This window comes from Pezoporus flaviventris, unplaced genomic scaffold (assembly GCF_033815535.1).
Source record: "Pezoporus flaviventris isolate CSIRO_AGI_PZ_B2104156 unplaced genomic scaffold, CSIRO_AGI_Pfla_v1 ptg000001l, whole genome shotgun sequence".
In the NCBI taxonomy this organism is placed as follows: domain Eukaryota; kingdom Metazoa; phylum Chordata; class Aves; order Psittaciformes; family Psittacidae; genus Pezoporus; species Pezoporus flaviventris.
The window spans coordinates 55,538,452-55,562,010 of NW_026892549.1; the positions used below are offsets into that span (position 1 = coordinate 55,538,452).

Sequence of the window (23,559 nt, forward strand, 5' to 3'; positions counted from 1 at the left end):
GCAACAGAGAACAAAATGCTATCATAGGAATAATGACTGTAAAGCCCACACACCATTTAAAAAATACCAAACAAATCATTTGACAGGGAAAGCACAACACATTCAAGGCCATTAAAACCTTAGTAACTAAAACTATTTCCAAGTGTAAGATTTTATTTTATGAGTGTACATCTGTATCTGCAGCCCTGGACAAGTCAGTGGATTAATACGGAGTTCTCTTTTGTCAAATTTATGTTGATTCAGAGAGGCATCTGTAAAAGCTCACAGGGCAGTCAAAGCGCAAAGTAACAAACTTATGCCACACTAATCCTTTCAAAAAGAAATCAGACAAACATGAATCTTGGTTAAGATTCTTTCATGCTCTTCATTGCTTTGCATGTAAAATCCTATCCCATGCCTCTGTGTATTTAACACAATCTACAGTCAGTCTTTCTGACAAGGACTGAGGTTAATGACTTATAAGCATCTATTTGTATATTTAATGCATCTATGGAAGCTTTTCTAGCCCAAGCTCCTGTTTTGTCTCACTGGACAGAACCGCTCTACTCTTAGTACAGTTCTAGTATCTAAGGTACAGCAGTTCTGTTCAAGTTAAGGCTGTGTTGTGGTTTACTCATGTACTACAGTAACATGTGTGCAAGCATCTGACTAGAGAATTCAGTCTGAAAAGCTACATTGAATGGGTGGCAAAGATACCCAGATATGTAAAACTATCATCAGCAGTAATGCTACTCATCTTGGAAGAGGTGGTATTGATTAAAGCCAGACTGACTCCTTGACATCCTTGAAACAGGGGCTTTGAGACTAAAATCAAAGCGTCAAGAATTTGGTGCAGTCTGGGGAGGAAACAACGTGGAAGAATAAATATCGTACCAATTGTGTTTGTAGGCAAAAGTAAAGCTGGAGCATTGCTAAGAACATCTGGGACAGTGCAGGAAACCTGATAGTGGCACTGCTAGCAGTCCTAAAGTAAGCAGAATACCAGGCTTATTAGGAGACAGAAACAAGCATCAACTCCAGGATGTCTTCTGCAGGAGTATACCCCTGGAATTCTGGGCTGTGTTTTTAGCATGTTCAGCTTGCTGCAGCTTCCTGCAGCATCCCGTGCTGTGTCATCCTATAAGGTGTCCTTTAGCATGAAAAAAAAAAAAAACCTAAAAGAAATACAAACTTATTCTGTTAAGATTTCTACTCCAGAACTCATCCATCAGAGAAATCCTCAAGTTTTAAACCAAAATTGAGCCTGTGCTGTGCTATCTTTATGAACTGCTACACAAGGACTGGCCATTAGGTGTCAGCTTTGTACAGAATGTTTGACAGTCTCCACTAAGTTAATCAGTACCATAGTTGACATAATAAACCCAGCAATATACTTAAAGAGCTAGCAAGCCAGCCTGTTTACAGATGTTCTGCTAAACAGCTAGCAATGCTGAGAAGCTATTGCTTCCGTGGATTCATTCACATCCTTCTTTCAGAGCTTTATACTAAGTTACTTACTAATCTACTCAGGCTATACAGCTACACAAATTTGGGGGGAGGGGGGAAGGTATTTCAATGTATTTCTGTAGGCTAGAATACCCACTTATTTACTGGATTTCCTTAGAATGGCAGAGGTCCTTGCCACAATGGTATTGATGGACAAGCCACTTAGGATACCATTGTTGTTTTTCTTCACCTCCAGCAAAGCAGCCAAAATTGCATCTCTAGATGAAGAAAAGAAAGAACTGTTTACATAACATGTTGTGCATGTGACTTAGTTACCATGGATATTTGATCCATTAGAAATAAAGGCAGAAAGAAATCCAAATCCTCTCACCTGCTAGCCTGTGGATGAAGTCCTCTAAGTTTCTCAACTAATTTGGTAAAACTGCTCAAGTTCAAATTATCAGGTAAAACAAAGACATCATATGACTTATTGGAGTAAGATGTTTTGAACAGGAAGTTTTCTCCAGTATCCTAGAATTGCATCAAATAAGTACAATACTTCAACTCATTTTTGTAAGTAATACATCTCTTTACTACTAATAAATATTCCTGTTATGGAAAACAAATATATGGCAGCGACAGATTCAGCTCAATGTTACTCTGATACAACCAGTCAGTCATATTATCCAATCTGTACATTATAGAATGGGTTGTGTTGGATAGATTATTTATTAGAAATAAAACTACTACATGCAGAACCCACTTGGCGCACTGTGTACAGTTCTGGCGTCCTCAGCGTAAGAAGGACATGGAATTATTGGAGCAAGTCCAGAGGAGGCCATGAGGATGATAAGGGGGCTGGACAACCTCCCATGCAAAGACAGGCTGAAAAAATTGGGGCTGTTCAACCTGGAGAAGAGAAGCTGTGTGGAGGCCTCAGAGCAGCTTCCAGTATCTAAAAAGGGCTAAAAGGATGCTGGAGAGGAACTCTTCATTAGGGACTGTAGTGATAGGACAAGGGGTGATGGGTTCAAACTGAAACAGGGGAAGTTCAGGTTAGATGTAAGGAAGAAGGTTGTCCCTGTGAGGGTGATGAGGCGCTGGAACAGGCTGCCTAAAGAAACGGTAAATGCTCCATCCCTGGCAGTGTTCAAGGCCAGGCTGGACAGTGCCTTGGGTGAAATGGTTTAGCGTGAGGTGTCCCTGGCCATGGCAGGAGGTTGGAATTGAATGATCTTAAGATCCTTTCCAACCATAACCATTCTATGATTCTATTATTTATATGTAACTGACATTACCACTACTTTGAATTAGATCAGATATACATTTCCCAGGGGCCTAGAATGTTTAAAAGCTAAATCCCCAAAGGTAGCATATCTGTATAGTTTATGAAAGCAGCACCAGCAATTACTAACTGCCTTATTCTCCAAGGACCAAGCTGAGTGAATATAAAATACTAAAACAGAGATGTTTCTTAGATTTATATTAAAACCCCCAATAGCTGCCCCTCCAGTATCCCAAAATCTTTCTTGTATAACATTACAGGACGTTCACTTTAAAAAAGCATTACCAGTGGGAACTCAGGAGAAAAGCAAGATGAAAACTCAGTGCTGATTACTGGGTTCCCAGCTGGTTTAGGATTAAGAAAAAACACATGGAGTATCAGAGTTTGATGCAGGAGCAAATGACTGGTGCTCTCTTCTGCAGCAGCATGCCAGGAATTTATTACTGACACATAGTATGTTTTCCTATCCTAACATCATTCTCTACACACTAAAAATGCAACATGTTACAAGATAAGTTTTAAAGTTCTTGATTTGCCGTATGAAGGATCCTTAGTAATAATTATTTACCTTTTGTTTGACTTCAAGCAAATAAGGATCTTCAGTAGATGGTTTCCCATCAGGGCACTTCGTTTCTGAAGGTACATGTGTAGAGCAAGAGGTTTTTGAAGAAGTTATTTTCTCAGAAGCAGAAGCAGTGACAGGGGCTTCCACAGAATTGGAGGCTGAAGTGAGTGTGTTACTTTGATCATTTCTCTGACTCTTCTCAGCAGGTTGGATTTCACACGAAAGCTTATTTTTAAGCACTTGGGAAACCATATATTTACTCTCTGATACAGTATTTACGATTCTAACAGTTATTTCTTTTCCTTTTATCTTTTTCTGGTTCATTTCCTCTACAGCTAACTTGGCTTTACTAATGTCTTTAAAGGAAATAAGCGCGCATCTAAGGCATAAAATTTAAGAAAAAAAGAAAAAAGAAACTAAGTAAAGCACATTAAATTATTCTCAGTAATAACACATGACAGTTCTCAGCTTTTGAGCATTAACTGTATCTCCATTAAACTCAACGGAAAATTTCAGGCTCAACTTCTCATAAGGTGAAAATCTGTCTGGAATGACAAGCTTTTGTCGACCTATCTATATCTCTGTTAATTACTGAAATGAATGAACAACTACGTCCTCTCTCCCATGATTTACTTTGACAGAAAAAAAAATAATCTGAAACAAGTAAAACTTCCATTAATATACCTGCAGTTATTAGATTCCGCAGAGACAAAAATGTCACAGATATGATACTTCTGGAAATGTGATCTTAGATCAGCCTACAAAACAGAAGAATATTCTGTGGCAAGTGTATAATACGAAAGAATTCAGAAAGAGGCAAGACATTACTGCACTGTGTAAATAAGAATAGACATACCTCTGACACTGAGGAATTTAGGTCATCAACATGAAGAAAAGAATACTCACTTCCACTCTTTGCTCCTAACAATGAATGTAAGAAAGCAAGTGTTACTATTTTTGTTCCAGTTCAAGCTAACATCTAAGTAGATTTCAGAAAGCCCATCACTGGGACCCAAGCATCCAAACACAGACCATTCCTTCTTCAGAAGTCAGTGTGGAGAAGGGAGCAGAAAAAGGAGGAACGGGAAAAAAAAAAAGAAAGATTTCCAGCTAGGTGACTGGCTAGACATTTACTAAATTGAGTTTAACCACTGTAGGTGAAGTTTTCAAGGAAAATTGTGGGTGAAGGGAGCTGAATATCTGTACAAGGATACATGGCAAGTCAATGAAAAAGAATCTGAAAACCTAGAGAGCATTTTTTCCAAGCTTACTTATGCTTCTGGAAGGATCACAATATTCAAATAACCAACATTAGGTACAGCAGCTTAAAGCACACAACCTCACCTCTTAAATCAACTGTGTCTTGTTCTTGTTGCTTTTTTGTGTCTTTGGCTGTTACTGAAAAATTTGCTACTGTCAAGTTCTCTTTAGCATCAAACCAATCTTCATTCCCTTCTTCATTTTTCACACAGCCTGGACGGTTGAAATAAATTTCAGTGTGTAAAAATTCAGACCATAATATGTCATATGAATAAATAACAAATCTCTGTGCTTAAGAAGATTCCAACTACCTACATGACTTGATACTAGATTACAAAGAGGTGACACATACCAGTTTTCCCTTCTTATTTAAGTAGCAACTTTTTGTTTCCAATATGTCAAGTATAGATATAGAGAGAGCTGATATAATGTTAAACATTCCATCACAGAAAGCACAGCCGAGTATCCATATATGTTTTACATGGGGTTTGGGATTTTGCTAACAACTTAACCAACAAATAATACTTGTATGAGAAGCAGATGGCTTACCACGTTCCTCACCCTGATCTTTAGGTTGTTCTTCCAAAGTCTTGGATGAAGTAGAGTTACTTGGCTCACCTCCATCACTTAAACCTTCAACCTGTGGTTTGTCCTACAAACATGTCACAGCACTTGCAGCTCATTATACATTATTTTTCTGAGCTTCAAAATATTAATTGATTAAACAGGTACATTTTTAATAGTTAACCTACTGATTGTCTTCAAGAACCCCCCAAGTTACTTTATTTTGAAAGGACCATCAAAATTCTGGTCATGTGAGCTGCTTTGGCAATTACTGACACAGAATCCCTGCCTGAGCTCTTCAGACTGTGCTCGTATTTGCATATACCTAAAAGGAGATCATGCTTCACAAAATTAATGTCTATGAAACTCAGTAATGAAGAAGTCTGTACCATGGTGTCAGAAATCTTCCTTTCTTGCAGTTCTGATGCTTTAGAATCGGATTTTCTTTTGCCTGAAACAGAACTAAAACAGTGCCAAGAATTTTATACAAAATATGGCACATTTTTTTTTGTTTTAAATTCTACAGTGATATACCAAGTACTCTGAAGTCTTCATTTAAGGCATTTGGCTGCACCCTGAGAGATAAAACTATGTTCTAGGTTTATGTCAGGTTGTTTTTCTTTTATACCTAGATGGCTTCCTGCGTGATGTTTTGATGGATGTCTTTACAATTTGAAATCTCTGAGCAGTTTGTGATTAAATTAATGCTTAACAAGAAATTTGAAGAAGATCACTACTTGTTTACCTGATGCAATAAAAACTTCTTGATGAATTTGTTTTAATATCCACTTACAGGAAGTAACAGGTTATGGTTCTTAAATGTGCAGAACCATGTGCCTTCCTGGAACCTTAAGTGATTTTTCTTTCTTCCTAACTGCATTATAATCTCAGCAGAACAACTGCTTGTATGCCTAATATTATCTTCGTTAGTAGCAAAGTCTTTTTATTCTGGCAGAGGTTTTGTGGGGTTTTGGTTGGTTGGTTCTTTGGGGTTTGAGGTTGCAGGTTTTTTTAACACAGATAGCATTAAGATTACAGACAAAGACTTCAGTAGTGAAAGCAGGGAACCACGAAAGTTATCTGTAAATTGAAAATTATTGCTATAAAGATAGTAAAAATGCAGCTGCATAGTTTGCAGACTAGAACACTGCAGAGTGAAAATATCCTTAAATCACTGCACGCAGAGTGCTATGCAAGTTTTTCAGCTAAACAGTTTGGAGAAACAAGATACATCCTGAAACAAACAACATGTAAGATTAACTTCTCTTAAACTCACTTCCTTATTTTAAAACATACCACAAATGAGAACTACTTACTCAGTGCAGAGATCCTCTCTGAACAACTGTCAAACAAAGAAAAGATTTGTCTTAGTTTTCTGGAGGAAAAGAATTTCTGTTGGAAACAAAAAGCAATTAAGAAATTACCTTGGAGGGGACATAAGAAGAGTAGATTTGGAAAAACTTCATCTCAACTGATAGCGGAGAAAGTGCACTTAAAGGTGAACCCATTTTTATTTTCATTTTCATACTGTTGTAATTCTTTTCTAGCTCTTCCAAAACCAATGAGAGAGATGAATCTAATTCTGATTTTTCATTAAATCTGTTAAAAAATGTGTAAGAAAACAAGATGAACTTAGACTTTTATTTTACTGCTTCTAGATTTGCCCAAATATTTCAGAGTTTTTAAAGATTCCTCTACATCATGTAAGAACATGAGCTCACTCCTAACACAGAATCCCAGACTGGTTTGTGTTGGAAGGGACATTAAAGCTCATCCACTTCTAACCCGCTGCATGGGCAGGGACACCTTCCACTAGACCAGGTTGCTCCAAGCCCCATCCAACCTGGCCTTGAACACATTAGTAGCTCTCTTGAGCCCTCTCCTAAGCTACAGAGCAGACACTATGTTAAGGAGATTTTATAAATATCCATGGCACACTAAAGTGTTCAAAGGCAGGACTTCTTGGTTGAATTCCAGATTCACTACAGGGTGTATACTTTACCACCTAGAGTTTGCAATCACCACCCCCTCCCTGCCTCACCTCATTTCTTATTTACCACTTCCTCCCCAGTTCCCCCTCTATGCATCGCATTCACTCCTGAATGGACTCTCTATACTATTTCTCCTGTAGAGAAAGTAATTCCTGGAAACTATATTTTGCTGGGTCTGTGTATGCTACAGAAAAAATCAGGCCGAAAATAAAGACTTCACAGTTACCAGAATGTAAACTCTTTTCGACAACAATGCTAACTATAAAGACTATTACAAGCTACAGATAGAATACCTCAGTAACATTTAAAACCCATGCCTTTTAACTAAGTTATCCATTTCATTTAAAAGGACATTAAAGTACATGCCTAATAAAACATCTGTTTTCCTCCAGAGCCAGTTTGTAAATCTTCAAGCAGTGCTGGTAACACATATGAAAATGAGCATTCAGAATCTGCAATTCTGCTTCAGTTGCTCTCTCCAGTATTTTCTGACAGTCAGTTGATGCAGAATTTTTCACAGCTTGTTCATCAAGGAGTACCAGCCTTTAAAATAATAAATAAAACCTTGAAGCCTTCAATTAGTATTTTACGTTCTGATTGAACTCAGCTCTCCCCACACATCAGATTCTCCTCTCACCATTCCTCTGGCCCTTCGAGTGGGCTTCCCCCAGTCAGCCAGTCTATTATACTGTAAGGCCCAGAGCCGGAGATACCTTTCTAGATACAACCTCACAAGCACCCAACTGACAAGAATCAAAACTTCCCTCCTCCACTGGCTGCATTCTTGCTAATGCAGCCTCAGGACATGGTTTCCTTTCTTTGCCATACAGAGGCACTGCTGACTTACACTCAACTTGTTCTTGGCCAGTCTGCAACTGCAGACGGAGGATGTCTAGGTCTTTGCTCAACTTCAGGAGGTCTTCAGCTCATGCTTCTCACTTGTCTAGGTCCCTCCTACCCTCTAGCGTAGGAGCCACTGCTGTCGTGGGTTCAGCAGTAGCAATCTTTTTTCCCCTTCTTGGTAGCTGGTGCAATGCAGTGTTTTGACTTTCGGCCTGGGAACAGAGCTGATAGCGATGTTTTGGTTTGGCCAGGGACTTTGTGAGCCTCATGCTCTGCCAGGGAGAAGGGGAAGCCAGGAGGAAGCAGAGACAGGACACCTGACCCAAACTGACCAAAGAGGTATTCCATACCACAGCACGTCATGCCCAGGATGTAACTGGGAGTTAGCCGGAAGGGCTGCGGGTCTGCAGGGCTGGAGGAGGTATGGGTCAGAGCTTGGTCGGGCTGGGGGGGGGGGGCAAGTTATCGGTCGGCTGGTGCTGAGGTGTTGTACTCTCTTCCCTTGTTATTTCCTTTATCATTATTATCACTGGTGGTAGCAGTAGTGATCTCTGTTATACCTTAGTTACTAAACTGTTCTTATCTCAACCCGTGGGAGTTGCATTCTTTTCGATTCTCCTCTCCGCCCCTCCGGGAGTAGGGGGAGGGAAAGAAGGGGGGAAGTGAGTGAACGAGTTACCTGACTGGGTTTAAACCACGACAACTGCCCAGCAGTCTTTTAATACCGTCAGTTTTGCTAAGTTACAACCTTCTAATCATAACAAAAATAAATAACTTATCTAGCATCTAGAATTCTGAACCTAGAACAATTTATAACCCACCTGTCAGTGCTTATCTGTAAGTCACTGCCACTTGTCTCAGTTTTGGATTCCTGCTGTTCCTAAACAAAAATAATATTTCAAAAGGGTCTGGATTAACATTTGTATGGACTGGTTGTGAGCAACTTTCAGTTAAAAATAGTTCTATCAAAATTCTTTGGTTGTCAGTTGGGTTCTTTTTGTAATTACCTGAATTTGTGAACTTCTTTCAGCTATTGCAGCATCGCCATCTGAGGGCTCTTCCAGCTTGTCAGTAACCTGTGAATGAATTTCCTCTGTACTACCAGCTTCATACGAGCAGTCTGTATTACAAGCAACATCTGCACAGTTTTCACAGCACCATCCCATCCATCGAGATGTGTTCATCGTTATCTCTGTATTAATAGCCCTGGACAAGAGACGAACCTGAGCACAGGTACTTCTGCTTGTTGTAAAGCAAGCTCTAAAATCGGAACTCACATCAACAACCTGGTTAACTGCAGAGGCACAGGCAGTGTTTATCAAGCTTTCACAATGCTCCAGCTCTGAGTTCAGAGAGTTGGGATTTCCAAGGGAGGATTTATCTGCAAGTTCCACACAAAAAAAAGGTTTCTTGTTAGTGAGAACTTCAGAGATTGCAATATGGGTTTCAGCATCCTTTGCAGTGCAGTCAGTGCAGGTGGTACCATGTGTGCACATGCCAGATTCTTCACAACTGCAGAAATCCAAGTCCTCTGCATGTTTGCAGACTTGCATGCATACTACAGGGACCCTTTCTATCAGAGACAGTGAAGGATTGCTTTGCTTTGCTGAGATGCTGTCGATGTGTCTGCCAGTTTTTGCAGACATTACTTCGGTTACAGCCATTTGGGGTGGCAGCGTGCCATCAATCAGTGATATGTCTTTCACCTCTCCATCTTCTAAACTGTCATATACAAACAGATTTGGACAGACCCCATGAGAATGACTTTCAAGTGTATTTCCACAAACAACACTATGATACTCTGTTTGCTCTTCCTGATGATCACAAGTCATGCCACTGCAATCTTGCAGAGACAGAGAGTCCTGAAGCAGGTGGGGAAGCTCTGGCATAGCTGCTTCTGGGGAGGTCTGGTCATCTATGATATACTCAGAAGCAGAACCACAATCTTCTAACAGGTCTGTGAGATTTTGTTCGTGTATGACTCCACCCCCTGGAACTTCACAAATGGAGTCTATCAGACCTAAGGTTTCAATTCCTGTAGTTCCCCTTAGTTCAGAAAACTTACTCGAGCTATTCTCATCATCAAAATCTTGCTCGTGAGCACTGAGATACTCCAGCTGTGAATCTTCACTCAAATAGCTTTGTCTGCAATGATCACACCCCCTGCAATTGAAGTGCGCATCATCAGATGCGCTTTCCAACCCATCAGCTTCTTTCTTGCTTTCATCTACCTTTGCATAACAAATTCCCATCCTCTTTTTATTACCCATTTCAAGATCTGCATCTGAATATGAAATTAAGTACGGTAAATTTTCCTCTGACAACTTTAATTCAGGAACATCGGCAGAACATGCCTGGCCAAAACCAGAGTGGTTGGGTCCTGCTGCAACATCTCCCATGAGCATGTGCTCAGGTTTCTCAGAGTAAGAAGAAAGAAGGAAGGTCTGATTGAAACATCTTTTTTTGCTTTTAACATCACTGTTCTTTTCCAATTCCATCGCACAAACACTTGAGCCCTCTTCCTCAGCAGTAAGTAATCCACACCACTCACTTCCACTGCAAGTTCTCAAAGTTCTCAGCGTCTCTCTTCCTATCACTTTCTCACCTTAAAAATTAAGAGAAGTTTGAGGTACTTCATGGTATACAAAAAGACATTACTGTTTAAAAAGTACATTAAATTAACCATCTTATTTTCACCTACTGCATGCCAGTATAGAAGCTAGGAATTATACGATACTATAGATATCCTAAGAGCTCATGGAAGGCTGTTAAAAGAATTTGCTGTTCTGCTTGTGCGACTTCTATTGAGTAAAAGTATCCCAAAGACCAACCAATCCAATTTTCTTACACTTCTGGGCAGTTTCCATCCTCTTACCACTGAAGCATTTCTCGTCTGAATCGTCAGAATCCCTGGTGATACACAGCAAGCTATTTACAACATATGCTAAGTTCATGACAGCACACAAGGTGCTTAGATGCATGCACTGACTCTGAAAGTCAAGGCGCTGATGGTTGTGGATTCAGTGACCACAAATGACCTCATGTCACTCCTGACTGCAAACTGGCCTGTAAGTACTCCTTGCTGCAGAAAGCTCACAGCTTCTTGAACTAATCAGTACCTTTATTATAGGTAAGACCCGTTCGAGACCTATGAAGACTACTTAAATTAGTGAAGAGGTGGTGGCAGTGGCATCCACTGGTTCTCCTCCACCAAGCATCATCCTTAAAACTAATATAATTTTAAAAAAGAATAATAAAACCCATTTAAATAATTTAACAGAAGTCATCAGTAAGAGCCAGCCACCCTTCAAAAACACCCTTTACCATGATTTTATTAGCTTTAGTACTCTACCTTCATCCCCTAACTGAAGTTTTGAGTGAAACTAAAGGTCTTCCTGTAACACTACTAAAGCAATTCTCAGATGGCTACACAGAAATCACAACGTATTATCCCCGTGATCTTTGTTCCCCACTTAAGGACAAGAATCAGAACAGCTCTATCCCCTAAACAACAATAACTTGGCTACTACCAACAGCCTAGGCGGTTAGAAACCAGCTCTGGTATTAAGTGCGGAGCGGGGAGCCACAGCGGGGCCGCAGGGCGGGGGCAGCCCGGTGTGTCGCTCACCCGCAGGCAGGGCACCACAGCTCCGGTAACGAGCCCGTACCGGAGTGGAGTGGAGTGGAGCCGAGCCGCGCCGCTGCTCCCTTCACCCCTCACCTCACACACTCAACCGCTTCCACAGCCCACCCAACCACCCACCCGCCCAGCTCGCGCACAACGGCCGCCAGCCGCCGCTGCCCCGCCCGCGCCTCCAGCCCGTGACTGAGCGAGCTCTGGCACGTGATTGGCCACGGGAAGAGCTCTAGCACGGGATTGGCCGGCGCTGCTCCTGCTGCCTCCCGGCGCCCTGAGGGTGGTTGGGCCCTGCTCCCGCTCCCGCTCCCCTCCGGCGCGCTCCCTCAGGGGAGCGCGGGATGCGCCGTCAGCGCGGCTCTCACCACAGGATAGCCCAGCAGCCATTAACAGTGCAGTTTATTGTGAACAGTTGTCAGTTCTTCCCCGCCTTCCGCCGGAAGCTTACACTGAAGAGAGGGATACATAGAGATGTTAGACGTCTCATGTTATGTGTGCTTTCTGAAGCACTTAAATGAAACAACAGTTTTATGTTATAGTCACTGGTCTCTACCTGGCTATAACGTTATGTGAAGCACAGCAAATTACAGTCCTGTCTGTAACTCCTTCCCCTGTTGAGGGTATGCAGACTTCATGCAAGCTCCACTGGGTGCCTCGCGGTGTCCTGTCCCCAGAGAGAAGCCAAGCTATATTTGCATTAATATATGCTGGGAAGAAGGGGGAGTGATTTCTTATCTTGGCATATGTGATCCCGACAATGATTTCACCTTTTCTCCTTTCCCTCCGGGGTTAAATTCAGACTGGTTTGATCCTGTGAGGGTCAGCCAGGGAGGGCTTCTGGCACTGTCTCCAGCTAGTCTTTAAAGACCAGTCATTATAGCTTCAAATAAAGGTGGGATTAAGTAGGCTTTCCAAAGAACACATGTTTACATTGCAGCAAGTGCAGCTCGGCCAGACCTGGCAGGTATCAACAGCAGAAGAGGTGATGGTGCCCAGAGCATGCCAGGGCTTGTTGGCAAGGAGTGGAGAAGCAGCCTCGAAGGCAGTGGTGCCAAAAACAACACCCACAGCCCACGCCACCCCTCACCATCCCTGCAGGCAGCTCCCCAGCCACCAGGCAGCAGCTGGCAACGGCAATGGGAAGAGGTGGAGTCAGTCTGTAGAAGAACAAGCAAAAGGATGCTGGAGAGGGACTCTTCGTCAGGGACTGTAGGGATAGGACAAGAGGTGATGGGTTCAAACTGAAACGGGGGAACTTCAGGTGGGATATAAGGAAGAATTTCTTCTGTGTGAGGGTGCTGAGGTGCTGGCACAGGGTGCCCAGAGAAGCTGTGGCTGCCCCATCCCTGGCAGTGTTCAAGGCCAGGCTGGACACAGGGGCTTGGAGCAACCTGCTCTAGTGGAAGGTGTCCCTGCCCATGGCAGAGGTTGGAACTGGATGAGCTTTAAGGTCCCTTCCAACACAAACCAGTCTGGGATTCTATGATTCTATAAGAAGTGCCTTACCAAGGGCTGTGATAAGCACACACAGAGATAACTGACTAGATAGAGGTAACTGTAAATTGGGTGGGCATAAGCACCCAGCAGAGAAAGTCACTTCTCGCTGTGGTCCAGACAGTCATCCTTTGTGGTCAGGAAGAAAAAACACATCCTCCCACCAAAACTGCATTCATTGGCCAATGAGAGCAAAATGTAGCTTCATTCACAGCTTCTTTCCTCGCCAGGGAAGGATTTCTTGTTCATTTTTTTAAAGAGCACCCTCAGCAGTCATTATAGGGACTGGGAAGATTTTGCTTTTCCAAGCAATGGCTTATTACTTGCAATGAGGCAGCAAGACGAGCCAAGGAGAGCTGGATGGGTTTCCCACAGGAGCTTGCTGGGATGAGCCAGGCTGGCCTCATGCACCCTGCTGTGCCCCATGTACCCCAGAGCACCCTGAACACCGGCTCCACTGCAGGTGCAGAGAGATCCAGAGGCTGCACATCCTCTGGTCCACAGAGGTCATGGGCAGCTTCAGATGATGCCGTGCCTCATCAAGTGGAAATAACCAGTTCAGTACAGCTCTCAACTCTTCCTGTAGTGCCACAAAAACATTCCCAAGCGAGCCCTGGCAGGAAGGGTGTCTTATTCCAGAGATTAGAGGGAGTGGCAACCCGTGACGCTCCCAAATGCGTGGAACAGAGGGAATAGCCCAATGCATGGTGTGTGAGAGCAGCGTGCTTGGGCAGCGGGGACCTCCTGCTTGGCAGACATCAGGAAGAAGGGCACCCCCACTTCTTCTGTACCACAACAGGTAATCCTTCTTCCCTGGGTTCCTCTGCCTTTGTGCAGGCTGCCAGCCAGGGGCCATCCCCAAGGGCAACAGGAGAGAGCTGCAGGTAGGTGAAGAGCCCTGCAATGGGAAAGCAGGGCTTCCCCAGGAGTCCTGGGTCCAAATGAAGGTTGTTTCTGCCAGCTGCAGTGGCAGTGGGAGTTGTCAGGGGCCAGGACCATGCTGCTGGTGGAAGAGGTTTTACCTTGCTGCAGCTCTCAGAGGTCCCTTGGAGCTCTCAAGGTCTGCTGAGCTGAGGGATCCTTCATAAAGGGAATGTTTCCTTCAACAGCCAACACAGCTTGGCTGTTGAAGGAAAGGGCCACCCTAGGCCAGGCTCTTCTGTGAATTTACATGCTATTCTTCTGATGTTATGCCACAAAAATGCTCTCCGTCTCTCCTTGCTTTTCCAAAAGGCTCAGAGTTCAGTGAAAAGGCTTTGTTGAGTAGGCATGCTCCCTCAGCTGCCTTCCCCTGAGGAAGGCAGGGATGGCAGCAGCGACAGGCGATGCAACAAGGGGTCTTGGGCCCAAGGGGTTCAGGGTGGAGCTAGGGAACCCTTCTTCCTCCAGAGTGGGGTGCAGGCATGTGAGGGGGGTGTCAGGGCTCTGCTGAGCAATGCCACAGCCACCCCGACCTCATGCTGACAACACTCCACTGTGGGCTGGAGGGCAGACAAGGGGGGTGCCAAGGTCCCCTCCAGCAGAGCAGCGGTGCCTGTGTGATCCTCCAGGATCACATCACACGTGATGCTCCAGGGACAGCAGAGGGAACAAGTGGCCTTCTTCCCAGCTGCAAAACCACTTCCTGCATCATGGGAGCCAAGTTCCTTCCAAAGAAGACAGAGGGGACAACGAGAGATAGCTGGGAAGTGACAGAAGCCTGCTCACAGGACTCCTTTCCCCAGGAAGATACTCTGCAGGGAAGCAATGGGGTGGATGCAATACCTGGCCCTGGCATCTGGCCCTGGTCGCTGCTTCCCACACAGCCCTGCACAGGCGCATGCATTCAGACAGGATTGGGTAGGGCTCCCTGCAATTTACCTATTCAAGCATGTCACATAAGAGCTGAGGCACTATTTCTGTCGCCAATTTGTTGTCTCCAACAAATAAAACGATAGTAAGATGGCTTGTGGTAGGAACATGCCAAAGCATATACTTCAAAACCCTTCCCAGGATGAACAGCAGGTCTCCTGGGACAGTACTTTAACTCAGGTTTGCAAAACCAACATAAGTGTGCCCTGGTGTCTCTTTCATATTGGGTAGAGCCCAGCCAAATCACATTATTTGATTACATATTAAGAACGAAACCTCCATGGTCCTGCAACTGAAAATCGAGTGGTTTACTCTTGATTAGTTCAGCTCAGTTTAACCTAATAATCTATTCTTACAAGTCTCTGAGACATCATTTTAAATGAATAGTCTATAATCACCTTCTCAGAAAATAGATTTGCCCAGGTTCTTATAGCTGTATACATACATGTGCATTTTTCTGAATACAGTGATCTGATGGAGAGTGTGTGATTAAATGGGATGGAGTTTGGACTCTGGCATTGTTCAAAATGAACAAAATGAGCCATTTTTAGGACAAACTAGAGGCTTTCAAATGTATTTCACCTGTTGAGTGGACAGATTGATACACTAAGAGAAGTGCAGGGCCTTTTATGCATTTCATGCACTAAGTGAAATGCATGAAAGGCCTTGACTTCTGTGTCAGTACTGTCAATGTCTCTCACGCTCATCATGCTGACAATGTTTTGCAGGGCACCATGATGTGGCTGTTCGTAACCATTGCTTATGTAATGTGCATCAGTGAAAAGTCAAATGCAAGTCCTGAGGCGTCCATGGATGTTGTAAGTCATGACTTCTCTCTCTTCTTTTCCTACTTGGGCATGCAAGCTGCCTACATTGCCATAATCTCTACAAGACCGATGGTCTCTGTGTGTACATACTCACCAAGGTTTGGTACAAGGGTTTTATTAGAGAATTTACTTCCCTGTGCTCATGTACATGGAGATTTATGGCAGAAATTGTGGGAGATTTGGGTGAAATCAACAGGGTTGGTAAATGCAGCTGTCTCAGGTTTGGAGCTTCACTGTCGTTGCTGCCCTGCTCTAAGAATCCCAGACTGGTTTGGGTTTGAAGGGACCTTAAAGCTCATCCAGTTCCAACTCCCTGCCACGGACAGGGACACCTTCCACTAGAGCAGGTTGCTCCAAGCCCCTGTGTCCAACCTGGCCTGGAACACTGCCAGGGATGGGGCAGCCACAGCTTCTCTGGGCACCCTGTGCCAGTGCCTCAGCACCCTCACAAACATTGATTGCAACATGAAAAGTGACAATAGGTCTTTCTTTACCAGACATGCTGAGGGAGCAAGGCAAATTCACAGCTGCCAAAAATTTTAGCTGAAGGCATTGGTGGAAGGGACACTGGGAGGTCCCAGCCAACTGCTCCAACCTCTGCTGACAGCAGGAGTCACCACTAGAGCTCAGAGCAACCACTGTTGGCTTCACCCAGGCAAGCCCTGATATCCTCCAGAATGGAGACTCCCACCTCCCTGTGAACCTGCCCCACACTGTCCTTCCCTTCTCACAGGGCGAAATTATTCGCTACCATGGGTACCCCTATGAGGAGCATGAAGTGGTGACAGATGACGGCTATTACCTCACTGTGCAGAGGGTTCCTCATGGCAGAGACAATCCAGAAAGCATGAGCACCTCCCATGAAGGAGAGACACAGGGCTCCAGCATGTTCTGTCCCCGTAAGTGCCACAAGAAGGTCTGCCTGGTCCAGGGACCCTGAGAGCTCTGCTGGGCCGAAGATGGTCAGGGCTGCCTTGCCAGAGCCTGGGTTCCCAAGGAGACAGCTTTCATGTAGGATTAGCCCTGGGAGCAGAAGAAATGCAGGTGCCCTCCACACCAAACTTCCTGTTCTTGTTCTGAGAGGATCTGCTCCAAAAAGGGAGAAAAAGATAAGGAGTATGAATGGGACAGAGAAATTTTGCCTCAGGTTTTACTCCTGCTCAAAACCAGCCAAGGTAGCAATAAAAAGCCATTTGTCAGCAAAAAACACCACCAGATGTGCAGTCCAATGCCATCTCACTATTTTGGCTCCTTTCTGTTCTTCACTTGAACCACTGTTTTAAAGTGAAGAGGGTGATACCCCATTCTTGTTGGCAGGAGTATCCCTCTCCTAGGGAGCAGGAGAACTAGCATATGAACATGGCAAAAGGGTGTGAAAAGCCAACTTTCCCTCCAGCACGCTTTGTCCTCAGCTGTCCAGGGTGGGAATGTGAGTCTTATGCTGAGAATCTAAAAAACAACAGAAAAAAAGAGGAGATAAATAATAAAAAAAAAAAAAAAATAAAGTCACTTTTACTTCAACCTTTCATGCTGCAACCTATAGTCACTCTACCAGATGAATTCAGATATCTCTGTGATAACCCTGTAGTGGCTGTGAAGCTGGACCTGCTTTGAGCAGAGTAGAGACCTCCAGATGACCTTTTCAGACTAAACTTTTCCATAATCTCTCTTCCACTCTCCTCCTACACCACTTCAGGCTTACTGGTCCTTTGTGAGAAACATTGTAAGCTTGTTCTGAGGAGCCAAGACTTGCCCATATGGCTTAAAGTGGGCAGAATTGAGTGGAGGAGAAGCTCTTGACCCCTCCAGTACTTAGTCTCTTGCATTAGGGCATCATGGTGTTGCTGTGCCATAGGAGGTACTTAAACTCTGCTGGGTTTTCAGTGTCTCCTAGTCAGACCTGGAGCACCTGAGTCAAACAAAAGGCACCATGTAGAGAGTGGTCCCCGTGCAGAGCGTACAGTCATTGATAAGACAGGCACAGGTTCATTTTCCTTCTTTCTGGGAGCATGATTCAGTGTGGAGCTCAACCTTATTTTTCAGTTTCACTATATTGATTTTCTCTGTTGTGGTATGACCAAAGAGCATGTTTCAAAAACAACTCTCCAAAGAGCCTGAGGACATAGGTAACCATCTCCTTGCACTGCAGTCACTTCCCCAAGGGGTTGCTACCAAAGCAATACCTGGATGTGAATTTTGCTGCTGCTCAGAGAAAATGATCCTACTTCTCTTTCTTCAGCTCCAAAGCCCGTGGTCCTCCTGCAGCATGGCCTGGTGTTGGAGGGAAGCAGCTGGGTTACCAACTTACCCAACAGCAGCCTGGGCTTCATCCTTGCTGATGCTGGCTATGACGTCTGGATTGGAAACAGCCGGGGGAACAGTTGGTCACAAAAGCACAAAGAGTTTGAGTTTCACCAGCAGGAATACTCAAATTACAGGTATTTCCTGCAAAATTGAAAGGTGGGCAGGTACCTGGTACCCTCAGCAGTGTCTGTAGGCTGGAGGAGCAGCACTGCTGACAGTCACACCATCTGCTAGTGGGCATAAACCAGCTCCACCAAGGTACCTGCCAGAGCTCTCATCTGCTCCCCAAACAGTCACAGCACTAAGGTCAGTAATTCTGTTATGTGCCCATCTACATTACAGCTTTCATGAGATGGCCATGTATGACCTTCCAGCAACAATCAACTACATTCTGCAGAAAACTGGACAGGAGCAGTTATACTATGTGGCTTACTCCCAAGGAACCACCACAGGTACTTAGGAGGAGATCAGAACACTGTCAGGGTTACGTTTACCCCTGGTTTGGGAGTGTTCTTCTGAAAACATGGGCAGGGAGGGTAATGCCTGGGCACATCCAAACAACAAAGGGAAAAGAGCAGGTAAAAATTCCTGTTTGCTTTAACAGAACAGTTTTGAGCAGTGACAGCCCAAAAATGGTTGTAGTGATGGCTTTTGGTGCATCCCACTGCTGTCATATCCCCAAGAAGGGCTTGTGGGAGCTGCAGCTGGGCTGAGCAGTCAAGCTAGAAGCTGAAATGCATCAGTAGCAAAGGCTTCAGGTCAAGTCACCAACCTTCTAGAGCCACCTCCAGGTGTCCTGATGGGCACACACACCTGGGAATCAACAATAACTTCAGAAATAACCTGGCAGGGTCTGCTTCCTTCTCCCTCCCACAGGTTTCATTGCTTTTTCATCCATTCCTGAGCTGGATCGCAAAATCAAGATGTTTTTTGCCTTGGCTCCCATCACCACAAGCTCAAATATGAAGTCACCCTTGCTAAGGGTGTTTGACCTTCCAGAGGGGCTGGTTAAGGTATGTGCTCGCCACACATGCGTCTGATGCAAAGGGGAAGGAGTAACAGGAAAGTCTCATCACTTGAGACATGCAGTGCTTGTACATCAGTTTCATTTTCCTTTCTGTGTACCCTTTGCATTGAGCAGGTAGGTACATCTTTGCCTAAGCCCTTGAGGCTGCAGGGCATTGAACAGTGTAAAGCATCCTCTTGTCTAGCCCTAATCTTGAGAATAGCTATTTCTAGCTATTGCTTTTGGGTCCATCCTCCTAGGACAAAGCTCTTCTAGGAAAATCAGGGCTCTTAGAGGGCCATGGCCGTTTCTGAAAAGCCAAAATCACAAAGCCCAGTAAAGCTGTGGCAAGGAAGGCAGCAACTTTCAGGGATGAGCAGAGAGCTGGGGAGAGTCTGGAGACGAAAGAGTAATGTGACCACACTGATCAATGCTTTTGACTTTCACAGCTCATTTTAGGACACACGGTGGTCTTTGATAAGGGTGAAATACTGCAGCAAGTGACTTCCAGACTGTGCAGCTACCCTACCTTCAAAAGCTTTTGCTCATTGGTCCTTTACTTGCCTGGTGGATTTACTAACAGCTTAAATGTGGTATGTACACTCCAGCTTACCTTTTAAGCAATAGTTTCTCTTTGTTTGATCCTGACTCGTCAACTAGCTGGCCTTTCACATCTTCAGTTTGTTGTAAAATCTTGCCATTGCATCAGCATTTTGAAATCCGGCCGTTGTGACGCTCTTGAATTGGCACCAGAGAGAACCCCAGAGTGTGCACAAGGTCACATGTCCACCAAGCACGCTGTCTCCCCAGAAGGGATGATACCAAAGGGGAGAGCACAGAAATGCATTTGGTGCTCCAAGGGGCACCCAGGGTTTCTCTTTCACTAAGTGATTTGTAATTTCATGTGTTTTAATAACAAAATGGGCTCTTGCAGAACAAACTTCCCTTCAGTTCACTGCTAGGAGACATGGGTCATAGAATCATAGAATCATAGAATCATAGAATCATAGAATCATAGAATAGTGAGAGTTGGAAGGGACCTTTAGATCATCTAGTTCCAACCCCCCTGTTGTGGGCAGGGACTTCTCACACTAAACCATGTCACCCAAGGCTCTGTCCAACCTGGCCTTGAACACCACCTGGGATGGAGCATTCACAGCTTCTTTGGGCAACCAATTCCAGTGCCTCACCACCCTTACAGTAAAGAACTTCTTCCTTATATCCAATCTAAACTTCCCCATTTAAGTTTTAACCCATTACCCCTTGTCCTATCACTACAGTCCCTAATGAAGAGTCCATCTCCAGCATCCTTATAGGCCCCCTTCAGATACTGAAAGGCTGCTATGAGGTCTCCACCCAGCCTTCTCTTCTCCAGGCTCAACAGCCCCAGCTTTCTCAGCCTGTCTTTGCATGGGAGATGCTCCAGCCCCCTTATCATCCCCATGGCCTCCTCTGGACTTGCTCCAAAAATTCCATGTCCTTCTTACACTGAGGACGCCAGAACTGTACACAGTGTGCCATGTGGGATCTGCATGTGGGATCTGCATGTAGTAGTTTTATTTCTAATAAATAATCTATCCAACACAACCCATTCTATAATGTACAGATTGGATAATATGACTGACTGGTTGTATCAGAGTAACATCCAACATCCCCAAGTCCTTCTCTGCAGGGCTGCTCTGAATCTCTTCTCTGCCCAACCCGTAGCTTTGCCTGGGATTTCTCCAACCCAGGTGTAGGACCTTGCACTTGTCATGGTTAAACCTCATGAGGTTGGCATCAGCCCACCTCACAAGTGTGTCGATGTCCCTCTGGATGGCATTCCTTCCCTCCAGCGTATCAACCGAACCACACAGCTTGGTGTCATCGGCAAACTTGCTGAGGGCACACTCAATCCCACTGTCCATGTCAGCGACAAAGATGTTGAACAAGACCGGACCCAACACCGATCCCTGGGTCCTCAGACTCTTCAGTCTACTATCCCTTAGAACATATTTATCCTTGAAGAAGAGCCTTTCCCTGTGCTGCACTGCGCTGAACACAGAGCCATAGAAAAATTCAGGGTGGAGGCACCAGGGTGCAGGTCTTCAGCCCAACCCTGCTCCCACCAGGGCCAACACTGCAGCTATAACAAGTTGCTTGGGAACATGTCTGGGTGATTTGGGTGGTCCCAGGGATGCCCCACTCTTACAGGGAAGGACTATTTCCTTGGGGCCAGCCAAGATTTCAAAGTCCAGATCCTGACACAAACTACTCATGTAAGTAAAATTGAAGACAGGTCCATGTAAAGTGCCAAGCAATAATAACTTGATCATGGATGAAGTCAGAACTGGGCCACTGTTTCTCAAAGAAAGTGTTGGGCTAATTTCTTAATATTCCAAGGAGAAAACACATTAGAAGCAACATGTAGAACTATTGTGATTAGTTGCCCATTTTCTTTACAAAAGGACCCTGAGCACAATATATGGAGTTTACTTGGGTTTGAAAACCACGACTCATAACATGACCCAGCATCCCCTGGGAATTGCTCAGCTTGCTGAAGGAAGCTCTACAGCACCCTTCATGCTACTGTCTGCAGCGTGAATTCACATGGCATGTGGCTGAGCTGTGCCTTCACAGAGCTAAGATGAAGCAGTTTGTGTGAGTGAAAGATTTCTGTGGCTACTGAAAAGGATGAGGTTTATTTCTAGTAGGATTTCTCTCCATGCAGAGAATAAATGTCTCCAATGGTTTCTTGCAGAGCCGCATAGATGTCTACCTGTCCCACTACCCTGATTCAACATCCCTAAAAACCATGTTACATTGGCGCCAGGTAATATTCCCTGCTGCAGAATAAGATTGCATGTAACCAGGGCCCATGTTCTCTCAGCTGCCAAGGACCTCTTCTCAATGCTTGGGTATAATCCTCCATTGTTCTCCCTGCAGAGCTATATTAGAGATAAAGGGGATAATTGACACGAGACACTGGTGCAGATGCAGTTCTTTTAGCCGTAACTTTCAACAAAAGATGACAAAGAGTCTTAGGAGCTGATAGGTGATGGAGATGGAAGATAAAAATGGTAATAAACCAGCACAGGCGATGCTAAAGGCCAAGAGTTGTGGGTCAGTAAAGACAACTAATCATAGAAAAACTAATGACTGAAAACCTGCACAGACTCATATCCTTCTGTTGTAGACACTGACCATGAGAGACAAAGGAAAGTTGCCCGAAGGTCTGATGCGTACCTTCTTTGAGGCTAGCTCTTGGTGCACGGTGGGTTTCTGGGGCCTCAGCCTCCAAATAGCAGACATGGGCAATGCTAGCAGTCCTGCAGGTCATGCTGAGATCTTCCTCGAGGTTGATCTCACCTCCCAGAAGACAGTATCACATGTAACATGTAGCCTTGGTGGCAGACAGGAGCAGTAGAGTTCCCTGCTTGCCTTTTATCATTCTTATGGTTACCTCTAATGCATGAATAATAAATACCACTCCACCTTCTTTTCCAGCTCTATCAAACAGGGGAATTCAAATATTATGATTACGGCAGTGATAACATGTTTCATTACAACCAGGTAAGAGAAATCCATTCTCACTTGTCAGCTAAAACTGAATTTTATGGGACTTGCAGAATTTACCTTATATGGTTAAACCAGTTTGTACCTTTCTTACAAAAACCATGTCTGTGATGTTGTTCAGTGATGACTTTTTGACCCTCTGATGAAAAGCACAGGAGCACAAGGCATAATCAGGATCTCTGGTGATAGTTTCTGTACCACCTCTTAGGATAGAGGAGAAATTCCAAGCAGTAATCAGGAATACTTTGACTTTTTGACTTGCCCGTGACCTCGCAGGTTTTCCTTCCTCAAGCCACACTATTTGTCTTGCAGACCACACCTCCCTTCTATGAACTGGAAAACATGAAAGCCCCTCTTGCTGCATGGTATGGTGGCAATGACTGGATTTCAGCCCCCGAAGATGTAAACATCACACTGCCTCGGATAACCAACGTGGCATACAAAAAGTACATTCCTGAATTTGTCCACTTTGATTTCCTTTGGGGTGTTGAAGCATATGAACAAGTATACAAAGAAATTCTTGACCTGATGGAGAGGAGCACCTAGAGTTGGACTGGGGCAATGATTGTTCGTTTCTTGTTTAATTGATGAAGCTTCTTTTAGTTAAAAAGAAAAAAAGAGAGGGAAAAGGCTCATTAAACTCTGTGCTTGGTTAGGATTGACATTACTCTGGCAAGTGACAAAAACAAGCCAATCCAATGATCTGGAAAGCACATAGGATTTAGGTTAAGTAAGTTAAAGTCCTTGAGGATGTGGGGCATGGCTCTTGGCCCCTGAGTATCCTAGGTGCCTCACTCACGTGGGCTTCCAGAAACAAGCTTCCAGAAACATCCATTTCCATGGATGTTGGCTTCTGGTCACACTTAGGTTCCCAGCTGCAAACACCTGGACAGTAGCTCAGCTCCCTCCTGGACACTGGTGTTCCACAAGAGTAGGTATGCTTGGATGGGAA

The 23,559-nt window shown here is 44.4% G+C and overlaps 2 protein-coding genes across 2 annotated transcripts; one reads left to right on the forward strand and one right to left on the reverse strand.

Annotated features, from left to right (window-relative positions):
- Positions 1-503: 503 nt before the first annotated feature.
- Positions 504-11,605, reverse strand: RBM44 (RNA binding motif protein 44). The gene is given in 16 exon segments (XM_061454535.1): positions 504-1,703; positions 1,817-1,956; positions 3,279-3,654; positions 3,960-4,033; positions 4,132-4,226; positions 4,620-4,748; positions 5,085-5,187; positions 5,489-5,561; positions 6,416-6,441; positions 6,524-6,698; positions 7,457-7,633; positions 8,755-8,813; positions 8,941-9,490; positions 9,492-9,556; positions 9,559-10,538; positions 11,562-11,605. Coding segments are annotated over 15 exon segments (3,036 nt in total). The 5' UTR covers positions 10,432-10,538; positions 11,562-11,605; the 3' UTR covers positions 504-1,582.
- A 3,982-nt stretch (positions 11,606-15,587) lies between these two features.
- On the forward strand, positions 15,588-23,177 carry LOC133271783 (lipase member M-like). Its single transcript, XM_061458197.1, has 9 exons — positions 15,588-15,733; positions 16,476-16,641; positions 17,982-18,180; positions 18,389-18,498; positions 18,923-19,059; positions 19,502-19,645; positions 21,793-21,864; positions 22,539-22,604; positions 22,920-23,177. Exons 1-9 carry the CDS (start codon positions 15,650-15,652, stop codon positions 23,151-23,153), a joined length of 1,212 nt encoding a protein of 403 aa, XP_061314181.1. The 5' UTR covers positions 15,588-15,649; the 3' UTR covers positions 23,154-23,177.
- Positions 23,178-23,559: the final 382 nt, after the last annotated feature.